Source organism: Mesocricetus auratus, unplaced genomic scaffold, assembly GCF_017639785.1.
Source record: "Mesocricetus auratus isolate SY011 unplaced genomic scaffold, BCM_Maur_2.0 Super-Scaffold_100691, whole genome shotgun sequence".
NCBI lineage: Eukaryota > Metazoa > Chordata > Mammalia > Rodentia > Cricetidae > Mesocricetus > Mesocricetus auratus.
This window is the reverse complement of record NW_024429267.1, coordinates 15317454-15344218: the sequence shown is the minus strand read 5'-3', so window position 1 is coordinate 15344218 and position 26765 is coordinate 15317454. Positions and strand designations below refer to the sequence as shown.

General features: G+C 39.0%; 1 protein-coding gene across 1 annotated transcript in view; it reads right to left on the bottom strand.

The window, feature by feature from the left end:
- Positions 1-26765, bottom strand: part of Bmp5 (bone morphogenetic protein 5) — a 121928-nt gene that overhangs the window by 56913 nt on the left and 38250 nt on the right. The window contains exon 2 of the mRNA XM_005073721.4: positions 8492-8684. Coding sequence (XP_005073778.1) covers positions 8492-8684 — 193 coding nt within the window. The remainder of the gene's footprint in view (positions 1-8491; positions 8685-26765) is intronic.

Genomic DNA, 26765 nt, shown 5'->3' with positions numbered 1-26765 from the left:
ATCCAATGGCTGATGGAAGCAGAGGCAGACACTCAAAGCTAAATACTGAACTGAACTCCTGGAACCCAGTTGCAGAGAGGGAGGAGTGATGAGCAAAGGAGTCAAGACCAGGCTGGTGAAATGCACAGAGATGGCTGATCTGAACAAATGGGAGCTCTTGAACACCAGACTGATGGCTGAGAGGCCATCATGGGACTGATCCAGACCCCCTAAATTTGGGTGTCAGCAAGGAGACCTTGGCTATCTATGAGGCCTTGGGTAGTAGATCAGTATTTATCCCAGACATCTGAATGGATTTTGGGAGCCCATTCCACATCAAAGGGATGCTCTCTCAGCCTGGACACATGGTGGGGGGCCTAGACCCTGCCCTGGATGAAATAACAGACTTTGGAGATTCCCCCATGGAGGGCATCACTCTCCCTGAGGAGCAGAGTGGGGATTGGGTGGGGGGATGGGAAGGCTGGTGGGGGTGGGAGAGGAGGGGAGGGAGAGGGAGCTGGGATTGACATGTGAAGCAAGCTTGTTTTTAATTTAAATTTTAAACAGATAAAAATAACAGTAACAATGAAAAAAAAGAATGTTATAAAAGTTTTATTACTTTATTTGTATTTTGCTTTTAAGAAATAAAAATGCTAAACAGAAAAAAACCAGGTGTTCATAGATGTGTGAGTTAATATGAGAGTTTTCAATTTGATTCCATTGGTCTACTGGTCTATTTTCATGCCAAGCTATTTTCAGGACTATAGCTCTATAAAAGAACTTGAAGTCAGGGATGGTGATACATCCAGAGTGTCATATAAAGACAGACCTATCAGAATTACACCCAGCTTCTCCATAGAAACCCTGAAAGCCAGAAGTCCTGGATAGATGTTCTACAACCACTAAGAGACCAGGGATGCCAGTCCCAACTACTATACCCAGCAAAACTCTCAATCACTATAGATGGAGAAAACAAGATATTCCATGACAAAACCAGATTTACACAATACATATCCACTAATCCAGTCCTACAGAAAGTTCTGGAAGGAAAACTCCAACACAAGGAAGTAAACTACACTCAGAAAAGCATAGGCAATAGATAATCTCACTTTACCAAAAGCCAGAAATAAGGGGAAAGCTCACACACAATACCACCAACCAAAAACAAATCCAAAACAAACAGGAATCAACAATCAATGGTCATTAATATCCCTCAATATTAATGGTCTTAACTCACCTATAAAAAGACATGGGCTAACAGAATGGATATGAAGACAGAATCCATCCTTCTGCTGCGTACAAGAAACACATCTCACCTTCAAAGACAGACGTTAACTCAGAGTCAAGGGTTAGGAAAAGATTTTCCAATCAAACGGCCTAAGAAGCAAACTGGTATAACTATCCTAATATCTAACAAATTAGACTTCAACCTAAAATTTAATCAAAAGAGATGAAGAAGGTCACTTCATATTCATCACAGGAAAAATCCATCAAGATGAAGTCTCAATTCTGAACATCTATACAAAGGCACGAACATTTGTAAAGGAAATATTACTAAAACTCAATCGTTTTTTAAACCCCAGGAAATGAACACTGTGCCCAGGGTGGCTTCTCTATAGCTCAGGAAAATGTAGTGTGTCTACATTCATCCAAGAAATAGTCAGGAAAAAATCAGCAAATATGTTGTTTTCTGAACCAAATCATTTCCACATTTGGGTTTCTAGCTAGATGAAATCTTCTAATGCAGCAGAACTTCCAAAACTTGGAAATATGAACACCTGGGATCAGAATATTCTTGGTTGGTTAATGGAGATGCCCTGGGTCTTTTAGAAGGATTAGCCATTCCACCATGCAAACTCAGCAGTGGTAAACACAGAGATTCCACACCATACCCATTACTGTGACAATCAAAAACACCTTCAGACATTGATTGACAGATGGTCCCTAGGAAGCCATGTGGCCCTAGTTGAGAACCACTGATATAATAAAGCTTGACCCCTCTACCAGAAAACACCAGCTGTGCCTGAGTGCTGTCCTGCACTGAAAAAAAGTATGCACAGCCTCCTCTGAGGTTCCTGTTCCTCCAGGGACCAGGAAATTTTCCAGTGTAGAAACTGTCAACATACATAGATTTGGAAGAATGTCCACAAAAGGATTCCAAATCTTAAAGAAGCAAAGAGGGGGCGAGATGGTGTAAATAGGAAGCTGACCATGAACTGAAACGGTGACAGTTGAGCCAAACACACCAAGGAGTGAAGGGAGCCAATATCATAGAGCAGTCTAGCTTAAAACGTTTTTACAGTGGAGCACAGAAATGTACCTCCACATGAGAGCATCAGAAGAAAATGTTGACGCCTACAAAGCTCATTTTCTTAGGGAGAGAGAGAGAGAGAGAGATTGTGTGTGTGTGTGTGTGTGTGTGTGTGTGTGTGTGTGTGTGTTTTAATTCAAATGTAGCACTTGAGTATAGCACTAGACACAATAAGTGTCCGTTAAATGAGTCATCACCACCTATCTTGCTGTTGATCGTTTCAGTTGTGTATTATTTAATTAATTAGATATCTAGAGCTCCTAAGGTTTCAATGTGTAATATTTTAAAGTTAAAATCCATGCCTTCATCAGCCTATAAAAAGTTCCTATCCATCCTGGAAGGTAAGCCCCTAGAGCCCTCCCCGGAGACCCCTCTCCCACCCACATGAAGAACTCATTTCCCTTCATTCATGTTTCCACATCCCTTAGTGCAAACTTACATCATAGCTCTTAGCACATTGTATTATTGTTATTAAAGTCTGTGTGCGGCAGGCTCTCCACATCCCACGGCCCCCAGGCTATGAGCTTTGGAGATCTTATTTACTCTGCCTTGGGTCCTCTGCGCTTGCTCAACAAAAGCGTGCGTGTGGCGTTCAGCTGCATGATCTGGAAAAATTTAATAGTGTGGAAACCTCATTTCTCAATAATGTCAATATATGAGGTGTGACTGAAGAGCAGTGCATTCTTGATGGAATTTGGAGCTGTTGGTTTTATATAAAACGATTAAAATAAATGAAATGATAGAAAAATGTGTTACCTCTTGAGCAGGAAAAATAAAGTCTTGGATACCTATCAGAACACGTCTTTAAATTGCATACATTTGAATATGTATAAGAGTAAATCATTGATGTAAGAGACAGTAGGAATGAAATATATAATGTAAAGAGTTGTAAGTCACATAGAATAAACAAGTGAGAATGCAGATGATATAATGGCTCTGTCCACTTTTCAGTGTGATTACATTGCACTGATGGGGGATTCACAGACTAGCTGGTTAGAACAGCTGGGATCTCCAATGTGAAACATATTCAAAGCATCCATCTAAATTATAGCAAGGATCCGCATGTGCACACAAGATCAGCACCTCAGGGACAGTGAGCATACATAATCTTAGAAACATTGAACTAAAAACTGCAGTTCATGAGAATTTCAATTACTTCTGAGTTTCACTGAAAATACTACATTAAAACCTTACAAGTTTGATGACAGAAGATTTGAGGGATGGCATATTTTGAAAACACGAGATAGTATTGTCTTTTCCTATCTCTATTTTAATTCTTTAAGGAACAGCGTGTGTGTGTGTGTGTGTGTGTGTGTGTGTGTGTGTGTAACAGCAGTGATTATTTCAATGATTTATTTGACTTTTAAAATTACTTTTTGTATTGTAATTCTTTCTGTTTTAACTGTGATTGTATAATGTAGAAATAAGGAATTTTTCACTTGGTTCACTCACAGAATTAAAGTCAAATTAGTATGAAAAAATTAAACAGAATTAATAAAGTAGAATGGTTGGGAATTCTACTTAGCATGTATGTAACATGCAATTGTTTCTCTCTATTCCTATCTTATTCTCTCCATGTGTGTGTGCAAAAAGATCCTGAACAAAAAGAGCAATTGATTTGTACTGGTCAGCTTTTTATGACTACAATGAAATACTTAAAATAATCAACATATAAATAGAAGAGAGCTGTTTGGACTTGTAATTTTATCAATTCCAGTCAGTCCTAATCAAATGGCCCAATAAATACCTTTGGAGCATTGTCTGAAGGAATACACCATGGTAGGATCCTGTGGCTGAACCAACTATTCATCAGTCATGAGTCAATGCTTGAACACAGGCCTTCTCTTCAAGGTCATAACTCCAATAGAATAAGGGTATCTTGTAAAGCCCCCATCATCTCTTAAAGGCCTAGAGCACCTCTTAATGATCACACTTTTAAGGGGCATTCTTAAAGATCACACTTTGAAGGGGCATTCAACCTCAAAACTACAGCAGGACCTGATTAAAAGTTGTCTTTTTATTTTGGTCAATAAGAAATTACATCAATTTCTCGATGAGTAAGACCAGGTACATCAAGGATTCTTTTGAAAAAAGACTTGAGATATTAAATAACCAAATACAAGTTAATGTCTATTAAAATACACATGGTCCACACCATAAATAATAGCAATGTCAAAATATTAATTCAGGTCAAACAAGTTAGTAGTGCTGTGGATAAAAATAAATGCTTACAATACTCTTCCTCCCATTGTAGAAAAATAGCTATAAGTAAAACAAAATTATAGTTGTAGAAATATTGAGTAATGTTCAAAATACTATTTTCAAATTTCACTTAATGTTAAAAGATACTACCATTACTTAATACAAAACAGATGCTTTATAGGACTCATTACATATGAAGGCCCTGTACATTAATTTTGTAAGTAGAGCCAGTGGCTGGACATTGTGGGCCATACCTGAAATCCCATCACTTGATACACAGAAACATAGATATGTAAGTTCTAAGCTAGCCTGGACTATGTACAAGACATTATCTCAAAAAGAACAACAACAACAAAAAAAAAACAATGATCAACAACAGCACTATAGAAACAGGAAAGAACCTAAAAGATATGCATGGTACCCAAGAGAAGAGAAATGAGGCATGACCCTCTGAACAGATGGGGAACATGGAGAGGAGTGGGGGGAAGTGGGAGCTGGGAAATAGAGAGGGGGAGAAGAGGAAGAGAGAGTAGGTCATGGGGGAACAGGAAGGTTGAGTGGGGGGGGTAGAATAGGGGGAAGAGGGAATCATAGGTTAGAAGACAGATCAGGCACCATTGTGACCTCTAGTGATCTAAAGGGATGGCAAGCTAAGCAATAGTGGAGAGACCACCTCGAATGCCCATTCCTGATAATGAACTTGATGTCTATAACCATCCTGGAGCCTTCATCCAGTGACTGATGGAAGCAGAGGCAACACCCACAGTTAAACACTGAGCTGAACCCAAGGAACCCAGCGACAGAGAGAGAGGAACGATGAGCAAATTGGCAAAGAATGGGCTGGCAAAACCAGCAGAGACAGCTGATCAGAACAGGGTTGAGCTCTTGGACCCCAGACCGACTGCTGGGAGGCCAGCATGGGACTGATCCAGACCCCCTGAATGTGAGAGTCAGTGAGGAGGCCTGAGCAACCTATGGGGCCCTGAGCAGTGGATCAGTGTTTATCCCTCAAATACAAACAGACATCGTGTGTCCATAACACAAAGAGGGATGCTCTCTCAGCCTGGACTCTTAGGGGAGTGCCTGGACCCTACCCTGAGTGAAATGACAGACTCTAGATACCCCCTATGTGGAAGGAATTGGCAATAGGGTGGGAGGATGGGGAGATAGTGGGGGGTGCAAGAGGAGGGGAGGGAGAGGGAACTGGGATTGACATGTAAAACAAGCTATTTAAAATTAAAAATAATAATAATAATAATTGTAGGAGGAAGCCTGTATGCCACCATTAACCATGTGACTTACTAGAGGCACATACAGATGAGGTAATAAAAGGGCGGTTTACCACACCGCTAACCACACCCACTTTAGGCATGACTACGTAGGCAGTGAACTACGTCACTAGCCAAGCCCCCTTTTGGGCATGGCTAGGGGGCGTTACTGAGGAAGGCATAAAAGACAGCACACAGGAAGTCTTGGTCTCATTGTCTCATTTCCCAGAGTTCGGCTTCCGGTTCGGCGGGGGGGTGTTGTAACGGGACTAACGGGACTACTTGCTCATCTGGGTTACTTGTTTGGTATCTTGTGAGTAATTTCTACAATAAATACTTAGTTTTACTTTCAGTAAGTGTGTCGCTTATCGTTACAGCGTCAGTTGGAGCCACAAATAATAATAAAATAAATATAAAACAGAAAAAAAAGACTCCTCCAACACCCTATCAGGATCTAGTGCCCACTCTTTCTGCTCTACTTGCAGGACTGTTGTGTCCACTGTCCTTCTGCAGTGTGATGATTAGCTTTAATTGTCAGCTTGACATAATCTACAATCATCTGGCAAGGGAGGCTCATTGAGAAAAAAAAAAAAACAGCACTATAGCCGGGCAGTGGTGGCGCACACCTTCAATCCCAGCACTCGATAGGCAGGGGGATCTCTGTGAGTTCGAGGCCAGCCTAGTCTACAGAGTGAGTTCCAGGACAGCCTCCAAAACAATACAGAGAAACCCTGTCTCAAAAACCAAAACAAAAAAAAACAGCACTATAGTGAGATTTTTTTAAAAAAATACATTTCACCCGTGGCCAACAATTACAAAGGTTAAGAAAAATGATATGGATCTTTCTGATTTCTTATTAGTTCTCTTAAAAATAGCAGTGCATATAAAGTAATATTTATTAAAATGATCCTCCTTAATTAGTATTCCCTGGAATATAAATAAGTGCTACACACCCGAAATTTGATTAATAAATAATTTTTAAAAGACCAGTTAAAAGAAAACTAAAAACCCTTTTAAACATGAGCCTGCCTAAGACTTTGTGTTTTGTGTTTTGAGCCTTCTCCAGGTTATCTAACAGAGGTATTTGACTCAGCTTTTTATCTTCGCTGAGTATGTGACAGACTAATGAAATGTTCTTTGAGAAACTATTGCAATGGAACATCAAGAGAAATCTAACCTTAAGAACTATAAAGAGTTACCAAGATAAAAAAGAACAAGACACTAACCTTTCAGTATTTGCCTCATCAAAGGACGTAGCAATTCACCATAAGAAACGTTTAATCTCATGAGCTGAAGCTACTGGCAAATGAAGAGCATCTTGCTATAACATGTCAATTGTCCAGTAAAGATAAATAACTAAGCGTTGATTAAAGGTATTATCCAAATGAGTTCTGTGTTAGATTAAAGGACAGAAAACATACCTAAGGTCCCTCTATAATTCGTACTTGGTGGTTCATTCGCATTAATCCATTATCAGTGACTTTTCATAAATTTAATGTTTCAGTCTATCAGCTGTTTTCATACAGTTCTCAAATATCTTTAGACAGGATATATACTGGTTGTCTGTCAGAATCTAATATAAACGGAACTATCTTTATTCAAAATACACATAACTAACCATATAATATCCCACCCCTTACCTAGCAAACCAGTCCCTTTCTGACTATAAGAATACTATACTATTTAAATAATTTTACATGAATTTTTATGTAAATAGAATAAAATACACATTTTCTGAATGGAAAAGCAAATTCACAAAATGGAACAAAAACCCATGAAAGAACATAGACAGGGATGTGATACTGTTTGGTACACAGATTGGTCAATAGTAGAAAAATATGTAAGGGTAGGAGGAATTTTTAAATATTACTCTGTTAAGAGAAGCTTTTTCTTTGCTAGCCGCTTTGGTTTATCCCCCGCCAGCAGCCTGAGCTCTGCTGCGATGTAGTCCCCAAATAAACACACAAGACGCTGTATTAATTATGAAGCTGTTGGCCTTGTTTGTCTCTTACTGGCTAGCTCTGCCTTAAGTAATTACCCCATAATTGTTAATCTAAGTATGTTTCTTACCGGAGAATAGTTCCCGGCGTCACATGTTGACTCTCTTGTGTTTTCCCTTCCCAGAATCCTCCTCGACTCCTTGCCCCACCTATCTAGATTCCTATTGGCCAGACAGTCTTTATTGACAAATGCACAGGACTTCCCCCAACATTACTCATTTTTCTTTTTAGACTTATTTTCAATTTTTTTTTTTTTGGTTTTTTCGAGACAGGGTTTCTCTGTATTGTTTTGGAGGCTATCGGTCCAGCCCAGCCTCGAACTCACAGAGATCCACCTGCCTCTGCCTCCCGAGTGCTGGGATTAAAGGTGTGCGCCACCCCCGCCCGGCTTATTTTCAAATTTTATTCATGCATGTGCATGTTTGTACGCACAAGTGCCTCAAGTGCCCCAGGAAGCCAGAAGAGAGGTTCAAATTCCCGAGAGCTGGTGCTAAAGGTGGTTGTGGACTGCCTGATATGAATGCTAGGAACCAAATTATGGTCCTCAGAAAGACTGAGAGCTCTTACCTGTGAGCCATCTCACCAGTTCCTTATTCTTACTTTTCAGTGAGCCTCTACCTGGTACAGAGTCTCCCTTCACCCAAGCAAATATACTGCGAATCATATAGGTCACCGGTAGCTTTTAAACTAAAATTCAGTCTTTGCTAGGATAAATAATATAAAGTCGATACCTATTTGTGTATTCCTTGATGATCTGGTATATGCTAATCTTAATTGTCTCATTTTCAAATCGATGGTGGCTCTTGTCCTTATATATCCGGAATTCGGCTGCTGTCACTGCTTCTCCATGTGGAATCTGGGTCAGATCAAACCGAAACTCTTTGTAATGCCTCCTCTGATGAGAAAAGTCCTTGTCTCTTTCAACTGAGAAAGAAATGTAAAGGAATGAAGAAAGGAAAATGTTAGCTCTTTACAAAATATGGAAACTGATGATGAATTCTCCACCTTTTAAAATGAAAACAAACTGGATAGTATAAAACTGTGAAAACACTAAAACCACAGACTCATATGTGATTCCAGTTAAAGGAAATTCCACAAACCAATAGCCTTTTAGTTCAAATGCAATATAACTGTCTGGTTTTATACAAATTCCTGGATCCTAAATGGAAAGACTATTCAAAAAATGTTTTTGAAAATGAAAGTTGTAATGTGATTGCCAATATGCACCAAGAACCAGAACACAAGTTTCATACAGGGATTTAAAAGATGTTACAGAAGTCTGCAGATTTCCAAGTGAAGCCAGTGGTGACATTTAACCTAGCCACAGAGGAAAGAGGGGAGGAATATTAAGAGCCTGTAGCACAGGACCTTATTGGTGGCAGTTTTGTAGACAAATATAGCAAGTTCTTTTCCTGATTTAAAACACACTTATTTTTAGCTGATCCATAAAAACAGCATTTGTGTTCATCGTGGGACCCTTCCATTGTGTGATTGTGATGTAGTCACGGTACAATGTTTAAATCAAGTTAAATACATATCCTCTAATGGTGATCATTCCTTTACAGAAAAAAAGTCCCAAGTCCTTCTTCCATCTTTGTGAAGCGCACAGTATGCAGTAAGCATTCTTCTGTGTGGCAGCGTGCCAGAACAGCCCCCTCCACCTGGCAGTGATATGTACCACAAGAAAGATCACTTCCGGAGTGACTTCCCCAGATGAGGGATATTTATTTATTCATTTACTTCTGTGAATGAAATATCTTACTCTGCTTTAAGGCTTTTTCATGAATGATTGCCCTAGCGAAGGGTACCATCTAAAGACCTGTGTCTCATCTCACTCAGGGTGAATAGGAGACCAGTTCTCCCCTCTAGCTACCTTCCTACCAAATGAAATAAAAGATATAGGTCTCCTGAGAATAGTAAAAAATGCTGAAGGACTTAGAACAGTAAGTTTCAAATATATTGTAACATGATATGGCTTAGTGCACTGTCTGACACAGTCTCCTAGTGGCCACCACAGCTTTCCTAATTGGTTAGCTACAAAAAGATTCATTTAGGCACATTCACTGTTATTGGATGAACTTAAGTTTCTCTGTTTATTGGATTTTCAAAATGTTAATTACTTAAACTAATACAGGATACTGTTGTGAAAACACAATAAAAACTACTATAACATACAATATTTTAGGCATTTTATAATTACGTTCAACAGTAATTTAAATTTTTCCCAATGACTTCATTGCTAAACTCTTAGCACAAAAAGATTTTTAAAAATACATACAAGTGCTAGACTTATAAATTTTAAAAATCGTGTTAGCAGTAGAGCTGACCTCATTGATAGGGGCATGCGAGAGCCAGCCCCTCATCAGCCATGCAGTGGCATGGGCAAGGGAGAGAGGCCTTCATCAACCCACCTTCCCCTCACCACCTATGGCAGGTAGGAGAGCTGGCCCTGCGGTCGTGAGAGCTGGAGAGCTGGTCCTGCCCCTGACAGACTGCAGCACTCAGGAGAGCAGATCCTGTACCGCACCTGGACTGAATAGCAGAGGCGTGGGTGAGTGGGCCCAGAGAGTTTGAAAATGAGAGGGCTGCTCCTGTGCCCCGCTCACTGCTGTATGATGGCATGAGCAGAAGAAAAATGCCCTCCTCCCCTCGCCCTTTACCACCTGCAACAGGTAGGAGACCTAGCCTCAGGGCATGAGAGTGGGAGACCTGGCCCTGCCCCTACCAGCTTCAGCACTGGAGACAGTGGGCGCTGCATTTCACCCGGGCAACTCAGAGCTGGCCCTGGTGGTATGAGTGCCGGTGAGCCTGCCGGAGCGCATGAGAGCAGGGCAACTATTGCCACCCTCTGCAGCCTGTTACATTGGGTGAGCTAGCAGAGCAGTGTTGGAGAATTCATTCTGGTGATGAGAATGAAGGAGAGGGGCTGACAAATGAAGCCACTACCCAGGCCCAGAACCAGGGCTATGAGTTAACCCACCCCAAGATCCACTCAATCTATGATCTGATGGAGCACATGAAGGGGCTGGTCCAGCAGACCAAAAGCTATAGGATTTCCATGACACAGGACAACAACAGGATATCCAAGAAGAGTCCTAGTGAGGGCCCAGCATCAACAGTGTAGCAGAAGCCAGAGGTCTCCAACCATACCAGTGGCTCATTGCAATGAACGCTTGTAAAGAAAGATGTGTAGACTGAGAGATGTACTGTGTGACTCACTGTGTACAGCTTCCACGATGAGATTTTTTCTTTTAAATTGTATTTTATTGTATTTTGTGGGGGAAGTTGCAAGGGCAGATACAAAGGGACAGGGAGATGAATGGATTGGGATTCATGATATGAAAGCCACAAATTAATTAAAAAATTTTAAATGGTAATAGCTAGTTACAAAAACGTTAGGGCATAGAAACCACTTTAGATCAGTTGACATGATTCTAATGCTATTTTAAGTATTCAAAGCTTGGGGATCTAAGGTCAAAGAGGGTTTGGGATTGATGGAAGGAGATTGTAACCATCCAGATATGACACTGGGGAACTGAGATACTGAGAGATTTGAGTTCCAAAGCCAGATGAGACACACCTCTGAAATGACTCATGACAAAAATACAATATTTCTTGCCTCCACCTTCCAAACGAATCTTGCGTTTCTTTTCTGCCAAAGTAGGCGATTTAGAAAACCAAGGGACCTCTGCCTACCTGCAGCCTGGGTACTGTGACTAGTATCTGTAAATAAGAGGATGAGGCAGAGCCATTCCTGTGCACTAGAACTTGCTAGAATTGTGATTTTTTGACTATCTGACTAACACTAGCAACACTTCATATGATTTGTGGTTTGTTTTCTTAAGATATCATTATTTTATTCCTAACAAAAGGCTATGTCCAGAGAAAGTAAGAGGCACTTTCTCTAAGTGAGGCAAATAAACCCATTTTAGAAAGTGATTTGGATTCATAATTTAACTTTCTTCTGTCTTATTTCCTGCCTGCAATTACACAGACTGACATGGATGTTTCCCCTTCTTCCCTCTGCTCATGCGCCTGGCTGAGAACACGTCAAAGGAAATAACAGAAAATGCCAGTTAATTGGGTGGCTAATCACTGAAAGTGCATTTCCAAATGTGAAATTTGTCACATTTCTGTTTTGAGAGAAATAAATGAAGATAGCTGAATTATTATTTTCTCATCTTCAATTCAAAATAGTGAATGGTAACATGACTTGACAATAGTTAAATAGCATTTATATGGCATAAATTAATATATTCTGCTGTGTGAAACCCATCACATAGAGCTGCCTGTCATCATTTTAAACATGGGGAAAACAAAGAGTGATGTGAATCAAGTTTTGTCCAGGGTTCTAAAAGCCAGGACCTTCTGATTCCACTTATACATTATTATTTTTCCCTATCTTAATTAGTACAGGAATAAAAATCTTGCTTGCATAAGATCTACACAAAAATTGGCCTTTCCACAACCTATCATGGAGTCTGGAGGACTCATGAGACCCTACCACTCTCTGAGGAGTTATACAGCAAATGATGGTTGATGAGAGGAGAAACATTTTCTTCATTGGTGTAACTACTGGTAAAACACCCAGGATCCTGCAAATGAACTCTTACCCATGCTCCTAAAGCAGCCCAATGCCCTAATGAAACTCACTCAGTCACTGGAGTGGGGGTGTTGGGGGGTGGAAAACATGAAAGAGAGATGGAGAGATGGCTAAGTGAAGAGAGTGTTGTGGTGATTTTGCATAGTTCAGTTCCTACAACCATATTGGATGGCTCACAATTGCCTATAATTTCAGCTACAGGGCATCCAACAACCTCTTCTGGCCTCTGCAGACACTACTCCCATGCTCAAACTCTCACACAGACACATAAAGTTTTTGTAAAAAGACATCAAAGTTGAAGGAGAGACCATGAATGTCTGGAGGAGGACTGAGATCAGCCAAAGTTGCAGGAGGACAATGATGGGGGATGTCCTTCTGTATTTATGTTTCTCTTATTGGTTGATGAGTAAAACACTGATTGGTCAATAGCCAGGCAGGAAGCATAGGCAGGGCTAGGAGAGGAAAGAATAAGGAGAGATACGGAAGCCTCAAGGCAGACACCATGTAGAGAATGGGAAGACAGGATGTGCCAGGAATTCTCTGACAAGATAAGGCCATGTAGAAATACATAGATTGGCAGTTATGGGTTAATAATTAAGAGAGATCTAACCAGTAAGAAGCCCTAGCCATCAGCCAACAGTTTTATAATTAATATAGTGTCTGTGTGTTTATTTGAAGCTAATTGGCTATGGGACCAAGCTGGAGAGAAACTCTAGCAACAGGACTAAAGAAGGGAATAAGTAAATATGACTGATCAAAATATACCATGAACACATGTGAAAATACCAAACTGTTATTATATGTAATGAATATATGGTAATAAAAACACAAAAAGAATACCTTAATTAATGACTATACACAAAACAAAACCATTAATGTAAGGGACTTAGCTCATTGAAATCAAACTCATATTTGTCAAAGGGAATTGGAGAACATATGATACAACACTGTGCTCTAGTGGAGACCATTTCATCCCCCAAATTTACACACAACATTTCCTTTGTATGAAGCAACAATGAAAATATAACCACATTTAAAGCACATTGTATCAGCCAGCTCCTCTATATGATGGTTGTATTAAAATATTAGTATCTGATAATATATGTCAAAAGCTCAGCAGGGAGTATTTATCTGATAATCACATATTGACTCTACTCTGTAACACATTCTTCTCCTGTTACTGCTTATGTCACAGAAATGCTTCCAATTTTTTAAAAAATTATATGGTATATGATGATACACCATGTGTATTCCAATAAATGAGATTATATTGACAATTCTACATGGTGGCATGAGGAATTACCAATAAATCTATAAAGATAGAATTATTTGTTTGACCTAATGATTGGTAATGGTGTTCTTTAAAAAATTCCAAGGATTTGTTTTACTGAGGACATATACACACACCAAAAAAGAAAAAATTCTGTCAAAAATCAGAATCACAAGGGATGACTAAACTTGCTTCTGCTTCTGGGTTTTATGTTTGCTCCAATCATCTTTATCTACATGAAACTCCAGAACACAAGCCTGAGTAAAACAACCGAAAGCTTAACTACAATTGTAGCAATATAAAAGCACACAAGAGGTAAAATTTGAATCAAGAAATTCATATTCCATGATAAAATGTATTTATAATAAAAGATTGCTTTAAATTACGTTTACATTTACTTATTTATGAGTATGAATGTTTTATGTGCATGTATTCATATACATTGTGTACATGCATGGTGCCAGCAGAGATCAAAAGAGGGTGCTGAATTCTTTGCAACTAGAGCTATGGATGGTTGTGAGCCACCATGTGTGCAAGAGCAATGAGTGCTCGTAATTACTTAGCAATCTCTACAAACCACACCACCACCACCATTCGTGACACAGGGCTCACTATGGAGAAAAGGTTGGCCTCAACTCACAGAGCTCTGCTTGTCTCACAGAGCTCTGCTCTGCTTGAATGCCAGGATTAAACTACAGGCCAAATAGTAGCTTAAAAGTTGTAAATTGTCAGAATTCTGTTCAAGATACACATGCCAAAGACATTTATTGGTGAGATAAATTATTTATTCTCAAAAAGAAATGCCTTGCTTACTGATTTCAACACTGTTTGAAACTGGAGAAACATGTCCTGTGTAGAATTCTAGTTTGGACAAAGGTTTGTCTATCTTGTTGATTTTCTCAAAGAACCAACTCTTCGTTCAGGTATGATTATGAAGTAATCTTGTTTTAGTCTTCCTCCCTCATTGTCACGGTTTTGCCCGCTATTTCTACTCACTTGAACTAATTCTACACTGCTACCTTCCTCTTTCTCACTTTCCTCACTCATGTTGCTTGTCCTAAAAGTAACTGTCATGTGCAATTTATTTATTCAATTCTAAAATAACTATCCTTTGTATGCTCTACATAAACCTTAGTAGTTAGAGAGACAGGAAGAAAAAGAGCCCAGGATGACCAAGCAGAGTAGTCCCTTTTCAAAGTGTGATAAAGACAAATGCTATTTTTCATAAAAAGTAAGAGGAAATAGAAAGATGGAGCTAAAAAAAAGAAGAGTTGGACTTTGAGGATGAGGGAGGAGTGGAAGGAGACAAGGAGAAGAGGGAGAGAGAGTTCTCACAAAAAGTTATCTCTTTCCTCTTACATTATAATTAAACTGCCTTTTATCTATCATATGAGTAAATGCTTAAAAGAATGATCTGTTTTCTACATTTGTGCTATCTTGGTATGTTTCTTGATTTGCACCAATAAAAGTTAATTATCAGAATGTTGGTTTCTTTATGTAGAACAAATTTTTTAACTAAAAAAAATAGTGTGGCTATTTTTTTATTTTGTTATTGTAGAGTTAAAGAAAACTCAGGCTAGAATTCTACACTAGTAGACACAAAGAAATAATATTTACTTGATATCCTCTATTGATCCTACAAGGCAGATCACAGAGTATTACATATTTTAGCTGCTCTCATGTGGCCCAGAAATATCAATCCAATGAAATTTTCTAGCTCCCTCAAGGTTAGTCATCTCACTATTTTTAGATGTAGCCCAATGTATGGAAAAACTTTTTTCTTATACTTTGACATTTTAGAAAGGTAATAATTAATTGGAAATTAAAGACAATTATTCATACACATGGCTTAAATACTTATACCAATACTAATATTGAAATTAATATGGAATACTGAAGATCATACTTGATTAATAAATTTTATATAACTTTTTTCATAATATGAGTGCCTATATTTACTCTAAGTAAGGGACCGTGATATCAATGTGTAAAAAATATCTGAGAACAAGACAAAGTCACAACTTTCTTTTTTGGGGGCAGGGTTTACGAGACAGGGTTTCTCTGTATTGTTTTGGAGGCTGTCGGTCCAGCCCGGCCTCGAACTCACAGAGATCTGCCTGCCTCTGCCTGCTGAGTGCTGGGATTAAAGCTATGAGCCACCACCGCCCGGCCACAACTTTCTTATAGACACCCTTTAGTAAATGTTTAGCATTTAATTATCATAGTCTTTCTGATGGCAAAAATTGAATCCTTTTGTAAGTTTCCTGCATGTGGAGGTCACCAATATAATTCCATCAGATTTCACTGAACAACCTTGAGAATTCTTAAAACAGTTCATTTATAACCAATTGAAAGTGATATAGCTTATAGTAAGTTCACCCAGAACAAGTAACTTCATTTTACATCCTGAAATTTGGTGAGATGACAGTTTATACATAGTGCATATTTGTGATTATCTGACAAACACAGGTAAAAGGTTTTGGGAATTGTCTTCTAAAATTGCTCCATGGCTTCTCTAACAGCTGATACTGTAAAGAAAGAGTGGGAGCATCATATGGCTGGATGACAGAGAAGCAGCTGACTTAGCAGCTGTGTTTGGTTACAAGACACTGGAAGGTCAGCAGTCACAAGACCTAGCCTTGGTGGTAATGTGAAAAACTAGACATAAAAGTTCACTCTTGCCTCCTTTGGTTACAATTCACAGATAATCTCATACACGGTTCCCAAGTGATACCACACACTATAGCTGTTGGTGATTAAGGTTTGTATGCTCTTCTTTCTATAACAATAGATTTTCTACATCACACTTTTAGTATATACAGTTCTCATTTAGAAAAAGTTAGCAACATTCTACTCAGAAAAAATAATTATATCCCATGGAAAAACTTGTTGAAAAATTGAAAAGTTAACAATTATATTAAGTGTGCTCAGACTCTTTAGGAGAATAAAGGAAGTAAGTGTAAGACAGAGTTTGTATAACTAAAGGGTAGGTGAATTTTTTTAGAAGAGCAAACAACCAAATGCAATTGTCATATTAGCTGCTTTAGCTGTTAAATCTGCCTGACCACACTCATGGAGTTTACTCAAGCTTAACTTACTATTGAATCTTCTTTTCCTTCAAAGCAAACTGTGAGTTTTCAGTGAAGTCTGGCATGTGGAAGAAAGCCACAGAGAAGTGTGACTATTCACTGACATCTGAAGTCCACAGTGTAACAGCCCAGGGAGGAAGAAGGTATTCTAAAGAAGCTGACATGCACCCTACTTTTAGAAAGTGTGCTAGTGCAACAAAAGATCTCAAACAATTAAGGTTTCCCTCCATGTACCATGCTGGGGGAGAAAAGGGTTGAATCCATGGTATCAACCTGAGGAAGGATTTGCCTTGGAGGAAGAGATTCCACACAGTGCTACATTTATATATTTGTCTTATGTTTCTCAACCTATGGGTCACAACCCCTTTGGGAAGTCACATATCAGGTATCCTGCACATTGGGTGTTTATATTACAATTTATTCAATAGAATAACTGTATGGTTGGGGTTCACCAAAGCTTGAGGAACTGTGTCAAAGGGTGGCAGCATTAGGAATGTTGAGAACCACTGGTCTAAAGAAAGAAAAGGCAGAGAAAAACTAGTTTTCTCTCTTTGGGACTTGGCCAAACTGCAGATAAATCCAGTTTCCTTATCAATTTATTTCCAAATTTCTTTTAGGAAGCTGTAGGCTTATCAATCTATGTGCCTTATTGAACCTAAGTGGCAACAGAGACCCAGTGACTTGCTTTTATACTTTCTAAAATAAGGAATAAAACTGTAGAAATGTGGCCTGGGGAGATGGCTCAGCAACAAAGATGGCTCACAACCATCTATAGTAACTCCAGTTCTATAGGCCTCTGTAGGCAACAGCCACACATTGTTGCACATACACACAGGAAAAATACTTATACAAGTGAAATTAAAATAAAGAAATCCCTAAGGTGCACATTGCAAGAACATGTTACAAATGCACTCAAAAATGGGAGTACCTACTAGTTCTGTTTAGGCGAATGCCACTATTGGCTGCAGTTAGTGTTACATACACACCTACCCTGTCCCTCACCGCAGAGGCAGGTGGTGATGGTGGTACACCCTGCCCTGTCTCCACCCCAGAGGCAGGTGGTGGTGTTGGTACACCCTGCCCTGTCTCCAACCCAGAGGCAGATGGTAAGACTGCACAACACTTATTCCTGGATCTACACCCTCTCCCATGTATCTTCAGTCCCTACATCAATCACTGCCCCCACAGTGACAATACTAATGATATGTGTGATCTGGATTTGGGGTGCCTTTTCAGGGGCCAAAGGGGTGACTTCAGACACTGTTAGAGCTTTTCGGTCACCTTTTGCTTAAGTCAGTTGTGCTCATGATTTAGGAAATAGCATTAGTCCAAATGGTGTATATATTCCCTTTCTTCTTTGGGAAAAACTCAAATAATCAATGATAACTTAAATAGAATCCTTGAGTCACATATTTATTTTCAGTTGCACACTATGTTGTGACTTAAAAATACAAGCTAGTATAATTCCCTAGGGATTTGTTACATTTGGAGAGAAAAAAAGACTAATTGAAAGGATGTTTTTCTTTCATGTTAGAGTAATTAATAAATTTCTAAATAATTTACAGAATAGTGTGTTGTGTAAGATGGAAAGATATTTTGAAAATAATCTATGTCTTATGCTCTCACAATCTGTCCTTTATTTATACATAAAATACTTGCTAATTATTCCATGATATATGTATAGTATGTATAATTATAAACTTTAAACTTACTTTAAAATTATTGAAAATAGTTTGCATACTAAAAATATGCCTATTGTCATACAGTTTTAAAAGGGATATCTCTAACAAATCCCTCCGCTTAGAGCTCAGGGACCATGAAAGAGGCAGAAAGCGTTAAGAGCCAGAGGGATTGGAGGCACCAGAAAAACAAGGCCTCTGAATCAGCTAAGCAAAGCGCAAGTGAGATGACAGAGACTTAAGGAGCAAGCATAGGGCGCACATGGGTCATCACCTGATGTTCTGTGTATATGTTACAGCGTTCAGCTTTGTGTTCTATGGGACTCCTGAGTGTGTGAACAAGTGGTTCTCTGCTTCTTGTGCCTGCTCTTGGGGTTCTTTTCCTTCTGTTAGGTTGCCATGTCCCAGCCTTGATGTGATGGTTTTATTTTATCTTATTGCGTTTTTTGTCATATTTGGTTGTTATCTCTTAGAAGTCTGGTCTTTTCTAATGAGAGACAGAAACAGAAGAACTATAATCAAGACCTATTATATAAGAAAGTAGTCTATTTTCAAGAGCTCCCCCTTGTCCAGTCAGCTGTCTTTGTGGGTTTCACCAACATGGTCTTGACCCCTTTGCTTATCACACCTCCATCTCTGTCACTGGGTTTCAGGAGTTCAGTTCAGTGTTTAGCTGTGGGTGTCTGACTCTGCTTCCATCAGTCACTGAAGGAAGGTTCCAGGATGGCATATAAGGTAGTCATCAACCGTATCATCAAGAAGGGGCTATTAATGTAGTCTCTCCGTTATTGCTTAGTTTGGTGTTATTCTTGTAGATCTCTGGAGATCTCACTAGTGTCAGCTCTCTCCTAAAGCCTATAATGACTCCATCTATTATGGTATCTCTCATCCTTCTCTCCTCTATTCTTATCTTGACTCAACCTTCCTGCTCCCCCATGCCTTCTTCTCCCCTCCTCTTATCCCCCTCTCTTTTTCCTGGTTCCCTCTCCCCTCCCACTTTGTTCCCAATCTGCTCAGAAGATCTTGCCTCTTTCCACTTCTCTGGGGTATCATGCATCTCTCTTGGGAACCTCCCTGTTTCTCAGACTCACTGGCACTGGGATTGTAGGCTGACACTCCCCTGATCCATATCTAAAATCCATATATGAGTGAGTACATACCATGTTTGTCTTTTTGTGACTGGGTTACCTCACTCAGGATGGTTTCTTCTAGTGCCATCCATTTGCCTGCAAATTTCAAGATTCCATTATTTTTCCCACTGAGTAGTACTCCATTGTGTAAATGTACTACATTTTCTCTATCCACTCTTCAGTTGTGGGGCATCTAGGTTGCTTCCAGGATCTAGCAATTACATATAATGCTGTTATGAACATAGTGGAACAGACATCCTTGTTGTGTGAATGGGCATCTTTTGGGTATATGCCTAAGAGTAGAATTGCTGGGTCTTGTGGTAGACTGATTCCCATTTTCCTGAGGAATCTCCAAAGTGGCTGTACCAGTTTACACTCCCACCAGCAATGGATGAGTGTTCCCCTTTCTCCACATCTAACAGGAGTAAGATGGTGTCTCAGAGTTGTTTTGATTTGCATTTCCCTAATGGCTAAGAATGTTGAGCACTTTCTTAAATGTCTCTCAGCCATTTTATATTCCTCTATTGAGAATTCTCTATTTAGTTCAGTCCCCCACTTTCAATTGGATCCTTTGGTGTTTTGGAAACTTGCTTCTTGGAGATCAGCCCTCTGTCAGATGTGGGGTTTCTGATCATGTTTTCCCAATCTGTGGGCTGCCTTTTTTTCTTGCTGACTGTGTCCTTTGCCTTACAGAAGCTTCTCAGTTTCAGGAAGTCCCATTTATTAATTGTCAATCTCAGTGTTTGTGCTACTGGTGTTATGTTCAGGAAGCAGTCTCCTGTACCAATTCTTTCATGGGTACCTCCCACTTTCTCTTCTAACAGGTTCAGCATGGCTGGATTTATGTTGAGGTCTTTGATCCATTTAGACTTAAATTTTGTGCATGGCAATAGACACTGATCTATCTGCAGTCTTCTACATGCCAATATCCAGAAAAGCAAGCACCATTTGTTGAAGATGCTTTCTTTTTTCCATTTTTAGCTTCCTTGTCGAAAATCAGGTGTTCATAGGTTTATGGATTAATCTCAGGTAGATTCCATTGATCTACCTGTCTATTTTTGTGCCAATACCAAGCTGTTTTCAAGACTACAACTCTATAATATAGCTTGAAGTCAGGGATGGTGATGTCTCCAGATGTTGCTTTGTTGAGCAGGTTTGTCTTGGCTGAGAGGCCAACAGGGAACTGATCCAGACTCCAAGAATGTAGTGTCAGGGAGGAGGCTTCAGAAATCTCTGGGGCCTTGGGTAGTAGATCAGTGTTTACTATGGCATACGAATGAACTTTGGGAGCCCATTCCAAGTAGAGGGATGCTCTCTTTTAGCCTGGACACATGGGGAAGGACCTAGTCCCTGCCCTGGATGAATTGACAGACTCTGGAGATCCCCCCCAAGGAAGGCCTCACCCTCCCTGGGGAATGATATGGGGATTGGGTGGGGGGCTGGAGGAGTGCTGGTGGAGGGACAAGGGAGGAGGGGTGGGAGGGGGAGCTGGGATTGACAGGTGAAGCATTCATGTTTCTGATTTAAATAAAAACATATATTGGGGGGGAAACAAAAAATATTCCACAAAAAAAAACCTGAAAAAAAAGAAAAGAAAATAGTCTATTTTCAATAAAAGGGGGAAAATAAAATGCAAAAAAATATGGTTTTGTGACTTGTTTGTTATAACTACTTTCACTTGTCTAAAGTTGAGAATGAACACTTATTTTGTCAGTCCTTATGTTTAGAAATGGAAACTGGGATGCACAGTATATGACATGTTTAATAACTGTTGATGTCAGTTTTACACATTAAAAGGATATTTTCTGTAATTAGAGACAAATTCAGAACAGATTAATAAAAATACTTCTGGTGTCAGAACCAATAAAACACTCACATGCTTGCCTTACATCTTATCAAATGAGACTACACTGAAATATGAGCCAAGGGATCCTCATTGGTCTCAGGTCAGTTTGTTCTGGTTTCATACTCATGAGCTCTTCTGTGCTGAAATTTAAGGTCAATCAGAAAATACAGAGTAAAGTTCATCTATGAATAGTCTCCCTATGTATTCAAACTTAATAGTTTCTCTAGTCTCCAATCCAACTCCATATTAATTATCAGAGAATGCATTTTTCACACTATTGTTGTTAAAGTTACACATATTCTTGATGTTATTTAATATTAATCCAACTAATGAATGTGTATTATTACATAAATACTTGTGTTCAGCAATGGAATTAATGAGTATACTTGAGTGTTAAAAGAGCCGATTGTAGTCGGGCATGGTAGCACATGCCTTTACTCCCAGCACTCGGGAGGCAGAAGCAGGTGGATTTCTGTGAGTCTGAGGCCAACCTGGTCTACAGAACAAGTTTCAGATCAGAGAAACCTTGTCTCAAACAAAAACAAAACACAAGAGAGAGAGAGAGAGAGAGAGAGAGAGAGAGAGAGAGAGAGAGAGAGAGAGAGAGAGAGAGAGAGAGAGGGAACTGAAAAGAGGAGAGGAATTAGCAGGGCAAAGCTGACTCCTCTTCCGCTCTGCACATGGACTGGCAAATGACTCACATGGCAAATAACTACTTAATTCATGTTGACTGACCACCTATTGAGTATAAAGTGTTCGCACTGAAGTCATGAGAGGCAAGCAGTTTGCATTGTCAAGAATACATTCTATAAACACTATTTTTGAGCTACATACTAATCCACATTGTTTTGGGCTCATGGGAGAAATGGTTCTATTTTTCCATCTCTCTCTGTCTGAGGCTTGGATTCTGTCCAGTTTCCACCAACCCATTTTTTCCTTCTTGAATGCCAATTATAGCTTTTATTTTGTTCAGGGGGAAAGCAACAGATAAAGGAAATTTGCAACACTTGAAAATCACATCAATGGCAAGGGACTAAGAAAGGAATTTTCTGTCAGAAACAATTTAGGGGAAGGAGTCACAACCACTTTTCAATTTAAATATAAAACTAGAGTGGGAGATGAACTTGAAGTTAAACAGCCCTAGTTTAGAACTTTTAAAAACAGGCATATAATCAATACCACCATGGGTATGTTTTCAATATGTTTTGATTTGGCATAATGAAGCATTGACTTTCTTTCTTAAATATCAAATAAAATTATGACCACATAAATATGTATCTAAGCATGAGCCGCATGGCTTAATTTCTCCAAACAAAGCAATGTAATTAACAAGTTGGTGAGGTGGAAATATATAAAAGTTTAAAACATCCGAAAAATGAACAAATAATTTAATTGTGGGCAGTATTCACCAATAGTTCAAAAAATGCCATACCACAAAATTAAAAACTGCAAATGCATTGTTCTAGTAACACTATATAAAAAATCAGTAAGTACAGCTCAAAATAATCTGGAAGTCACTGTTACCTCATTCCTACAACTACAGAGTTTGCATTGAGTCCTAAGTGTGAACCAAACCCTATAACATCTATTTTACATGTATATTGTTTATTTATGTATACATGAATATTCTTAAGAACAAAGGTCTGTTTAAAAGTAAAATTCAGTAAAGAAAAGCTTACCCCTCTTCACTCCAGAGAAACTTATACTTAGAAGTAAACACTGTCTACATCCAGAAGCATCATGGGACTTGATAAGGTCTGATTATGTGACAGATCAGCAGTAAGAATGACATCTTTGATTACTGACTTCATAAACTGCTGGTTGACAGTTTCTAGGCTGTGGAGCACTTAACACCTGACCCCCGTCAAATACATATTCGTAGAAACAAATGTAAAGTAGATTTCATTGACAAACCACCCAGGTTACAGTGAAGATTCTCCCAGCTACTAGATAAAGTCTTGGGAATTTTTAGGTTTTAAAATAAACATTGATGCCTTCATAAAATACAATGAACTGAGCCAAGAATACAGAGACATGGACAGGCTTGATTTTACTGAAAATCATCTGTCATTTAGTTATTTCATTAAATATTTCTTTAAACACTTCTGGGGAATATTTTTCAGATCTAGAGCCTGAGTCTTTTACATCTTTTTGAAACATCCTTTTGGACCTATTATTGCCCTAGAGAAACTTCTTTCAAATCAATGTCATGGGGTGCTTAACTGCCACAACCACATAGCATATTAAAGCAAGCAAAAAGCAAACAAGAAGCAATGTAACCCAAGGATCTTCTCATTATGGTTGTGTTTTGTAATTTCACCCAATCTCAATTTATAAAGCTTTAACAAAAAGCATATAAAATAAAGCATATTTTGATAACGTGCTTTAAATAATTCATTATATTCTTCACCTCAGTTCAACTGTGGTTGTATTGGACTATTTAGGCAATGAAAACTCAAAAGAAGAGTAGACAAACAACACAGCAGAAGCTATTGTTCAAACAATTCATCCCGACAGAACAACGAAACACTCCAAACTTCAACTCCCTACATACACACAGACACACAGGCAGGTTCACTTGGCTGAGAGGCTCACACATGTGCAAACTTCATGCTTCCTTTGCAGTGCTGGGAGGTACTTTCAGTGCTAAGAGACACCCACACTTAAACAACACACACATAAAGTGCATGTGGGCATCATCAAAGCATGTTGTTTTTATGATGGTAAAGAGAACTGAGGAATATATAGTTGAAATTCATATACTAGTGCTTTTGATAGAGTTTTTTCTTACATGTTTGGTTGTGAGCCTAGCCTTGACCAGTTGAGCCATCTCTCCAGGACATAGAGCTTTTTTCTCAATGAGACAAGGAACTTGGAAATATGAATGGCTTGAAGAAGGTCCAGATCTGAAACGTACCCCAAAAGTATTTAATGTTTAATGAAATAGTGTTAAATGACAGTAATCAAAATATTCAAAAGGCAAAATCAAGCCTGTCCATGCCCCGGTCTCCTTATGCGCAGCAAAATACAATAGCCGTTTGGCACACAACTTGATGAATTTGAACAAATGAATACAATCACGATAGAGAAACACCAATCCAAACAGAATCTCCTGTCCTCATCAATGTTGTGGAGAAGCAGTTCCATTCTTTCTCGGTGCTCTTGCCCCATTTTGTGAATACACCAAACACATCCAAGCTGTAAAAACCTATTAGTAGACCTGTACTCTATCAAATTGGAAGCTGAGATGAACTGATCTGTGATTCACATTCTAGTTGAAATCTTTTTGCAAGCACAGGCTTTTTGTATCTCTTGAGTGACATATGAGTCTAGTGAATTTCTAATATGCACGCATTTAATTGGGAGGGGGTGCCAAACACTGTTCCAAAACAATCAAACCTTGTCATAGTCCTGCTAGCAATCAGCAAGAGTTCCAGTCATGGGACTAACGTTGGTGTTGTCATTCTGGTTGAAGTTTGCTACTCTAATCTATGTAACTAGAATTTGCAGTCTCCCCATTGAACAGTGAATACTTTCTCATATTTTTTTGTCAATCATATGGCTTTTGAAATAAAAGTTCCATTTTTGTGTCTATCGTATTGAACATGCTTATAGAATTAATATACATTTTAATTTTCCTTTTCATTTTACTTACGTGTAGTGTGGTGTGGTGTGTGTGTGTGTGTGTGTGTGTGTGTGTGTGTGTGTGTAGGCACATTCCTGAGTTTGTGTGTGCATGTGTGTGAAGGCCAGAGGTCAACATCTAGTGTTTCCCAGAATTGCTCTCCACATTGCGTTTTTGGAAAGGAAGGTCTCACTGGCCTGGGAGTTGACCTAGCTGCCATATTGTCTGGCCAGCTACCTCCTGCATCTTCTTGTCTCTGCCTACCTAATGTGGAATTGCAGGTGAGTGCTGCTGCTCCTGTCTTGACAGAAAGGTGCTGAGGATCAAACACCATGCACATGCAGCAGACATTTTACCATCAATGAAACCATCTCTCCAGCCTCCTACTTTTCAATTTCTTAATGTTAATTTAGTTTGAGCATTCCATTTAGTACTATAATGTCTCGCTAGGTAGGACGTAGTATTTGAAGTGCATTTCTTTCTCTATGCGTTTGTCCAGATGTCTCAGCATTATTTGTTGAGATCTTCTTTGACACACATAGGCTACTTTTCTCCTTGAACCATTGTAATTCTGTCAGGTTATTTCGGGACTCCATGCTGCTTTGCTCCTACATCTGCCTATTGTTTTTGTTTCTGTACTCTTGGTCATTGTAACTTTAACCTAAGTTCTGAAAATAGGTAAGAAAAATCTTCTTTTTCCAAGACTATTCCGATATTCTAGATTACTCACATTCCCATGGACCGATTAGGAACAGTTTATTGATTTGTGTCATCTCTTTGAAGCTTTTGCATATTTTGATTTTGATACTGAATCTGTAAGTGAACTCAAGGAAGACTGCCACCTAAAGGGGTTTGGACTCTCTAAGTCCTAAATTTGATACACCCATTCAATTATTTAAGTCTTTCTTTTCATTAGTCTTTTAACTTATACAGTACAATTTTTATTCTTCCTGTTACTGACTTTGCACATACTTACATTATCCAAAAATAGAGTATTTAGCATCCTTTTTAATCTCTATGCTTTTATTTCTTTTGTGTTATTTTCTGGCTTGGGTTACCAACACAATATTGAGTAGTGTTCATAGTGAGCCTCATTTTATTTCTCATCTCATAAGAAAGTCACTCAATATTTCACCTTCTGGCTTAATCTTCTTGGGTAATGGATATCGTGATACTTAGTATACTTACTTAATGTACTAAAATTTTAAATTCATTTTTAACTCTCTTTCCTCCTCACTCTCTCCCTCTGGGTGTCTGAACAAGTGTGTGTGTGTGTGTGTGTGTGTGTGTGTGTGTGTGTGTGTGTGTGTTTGTGATGAGTAAAGGTACCATGGAGGCCAGGATTCCAGGGAGGTGGAGTTGTAAAATTTTGTGTGCAGGCTGACAGAGGTGCTGGAACTCTATTCTCTGTAAGAGTGTTATGCTTGCTTAACCACTGAGCCAGCTTCCGCCCCCAAAATCCTCGCGTTTTTATTTGTGCCTATGTCACTGTTCTTTTCTTACTTTGAAGAATCTCCATTTTCCCTCATATAAAATAAATGTGTTTATTCAAACCATATTTTGATACTGAAATGCTGGTTTGACTTAATTCATTATTGTAAAGGCTCTGTTCATTTGCCATCTGTTTTTCATCATGTGAGATGAGAAGTCAGCCATCGCTTGAATCATTGTTTTACTGACTCTAGTGTATCTGTTTTCCTCTGGCTGCTTTCAATAGTTTTCTTCAACTGTGGTTTTTAACAGCTTAAACTTGATGTGACTGG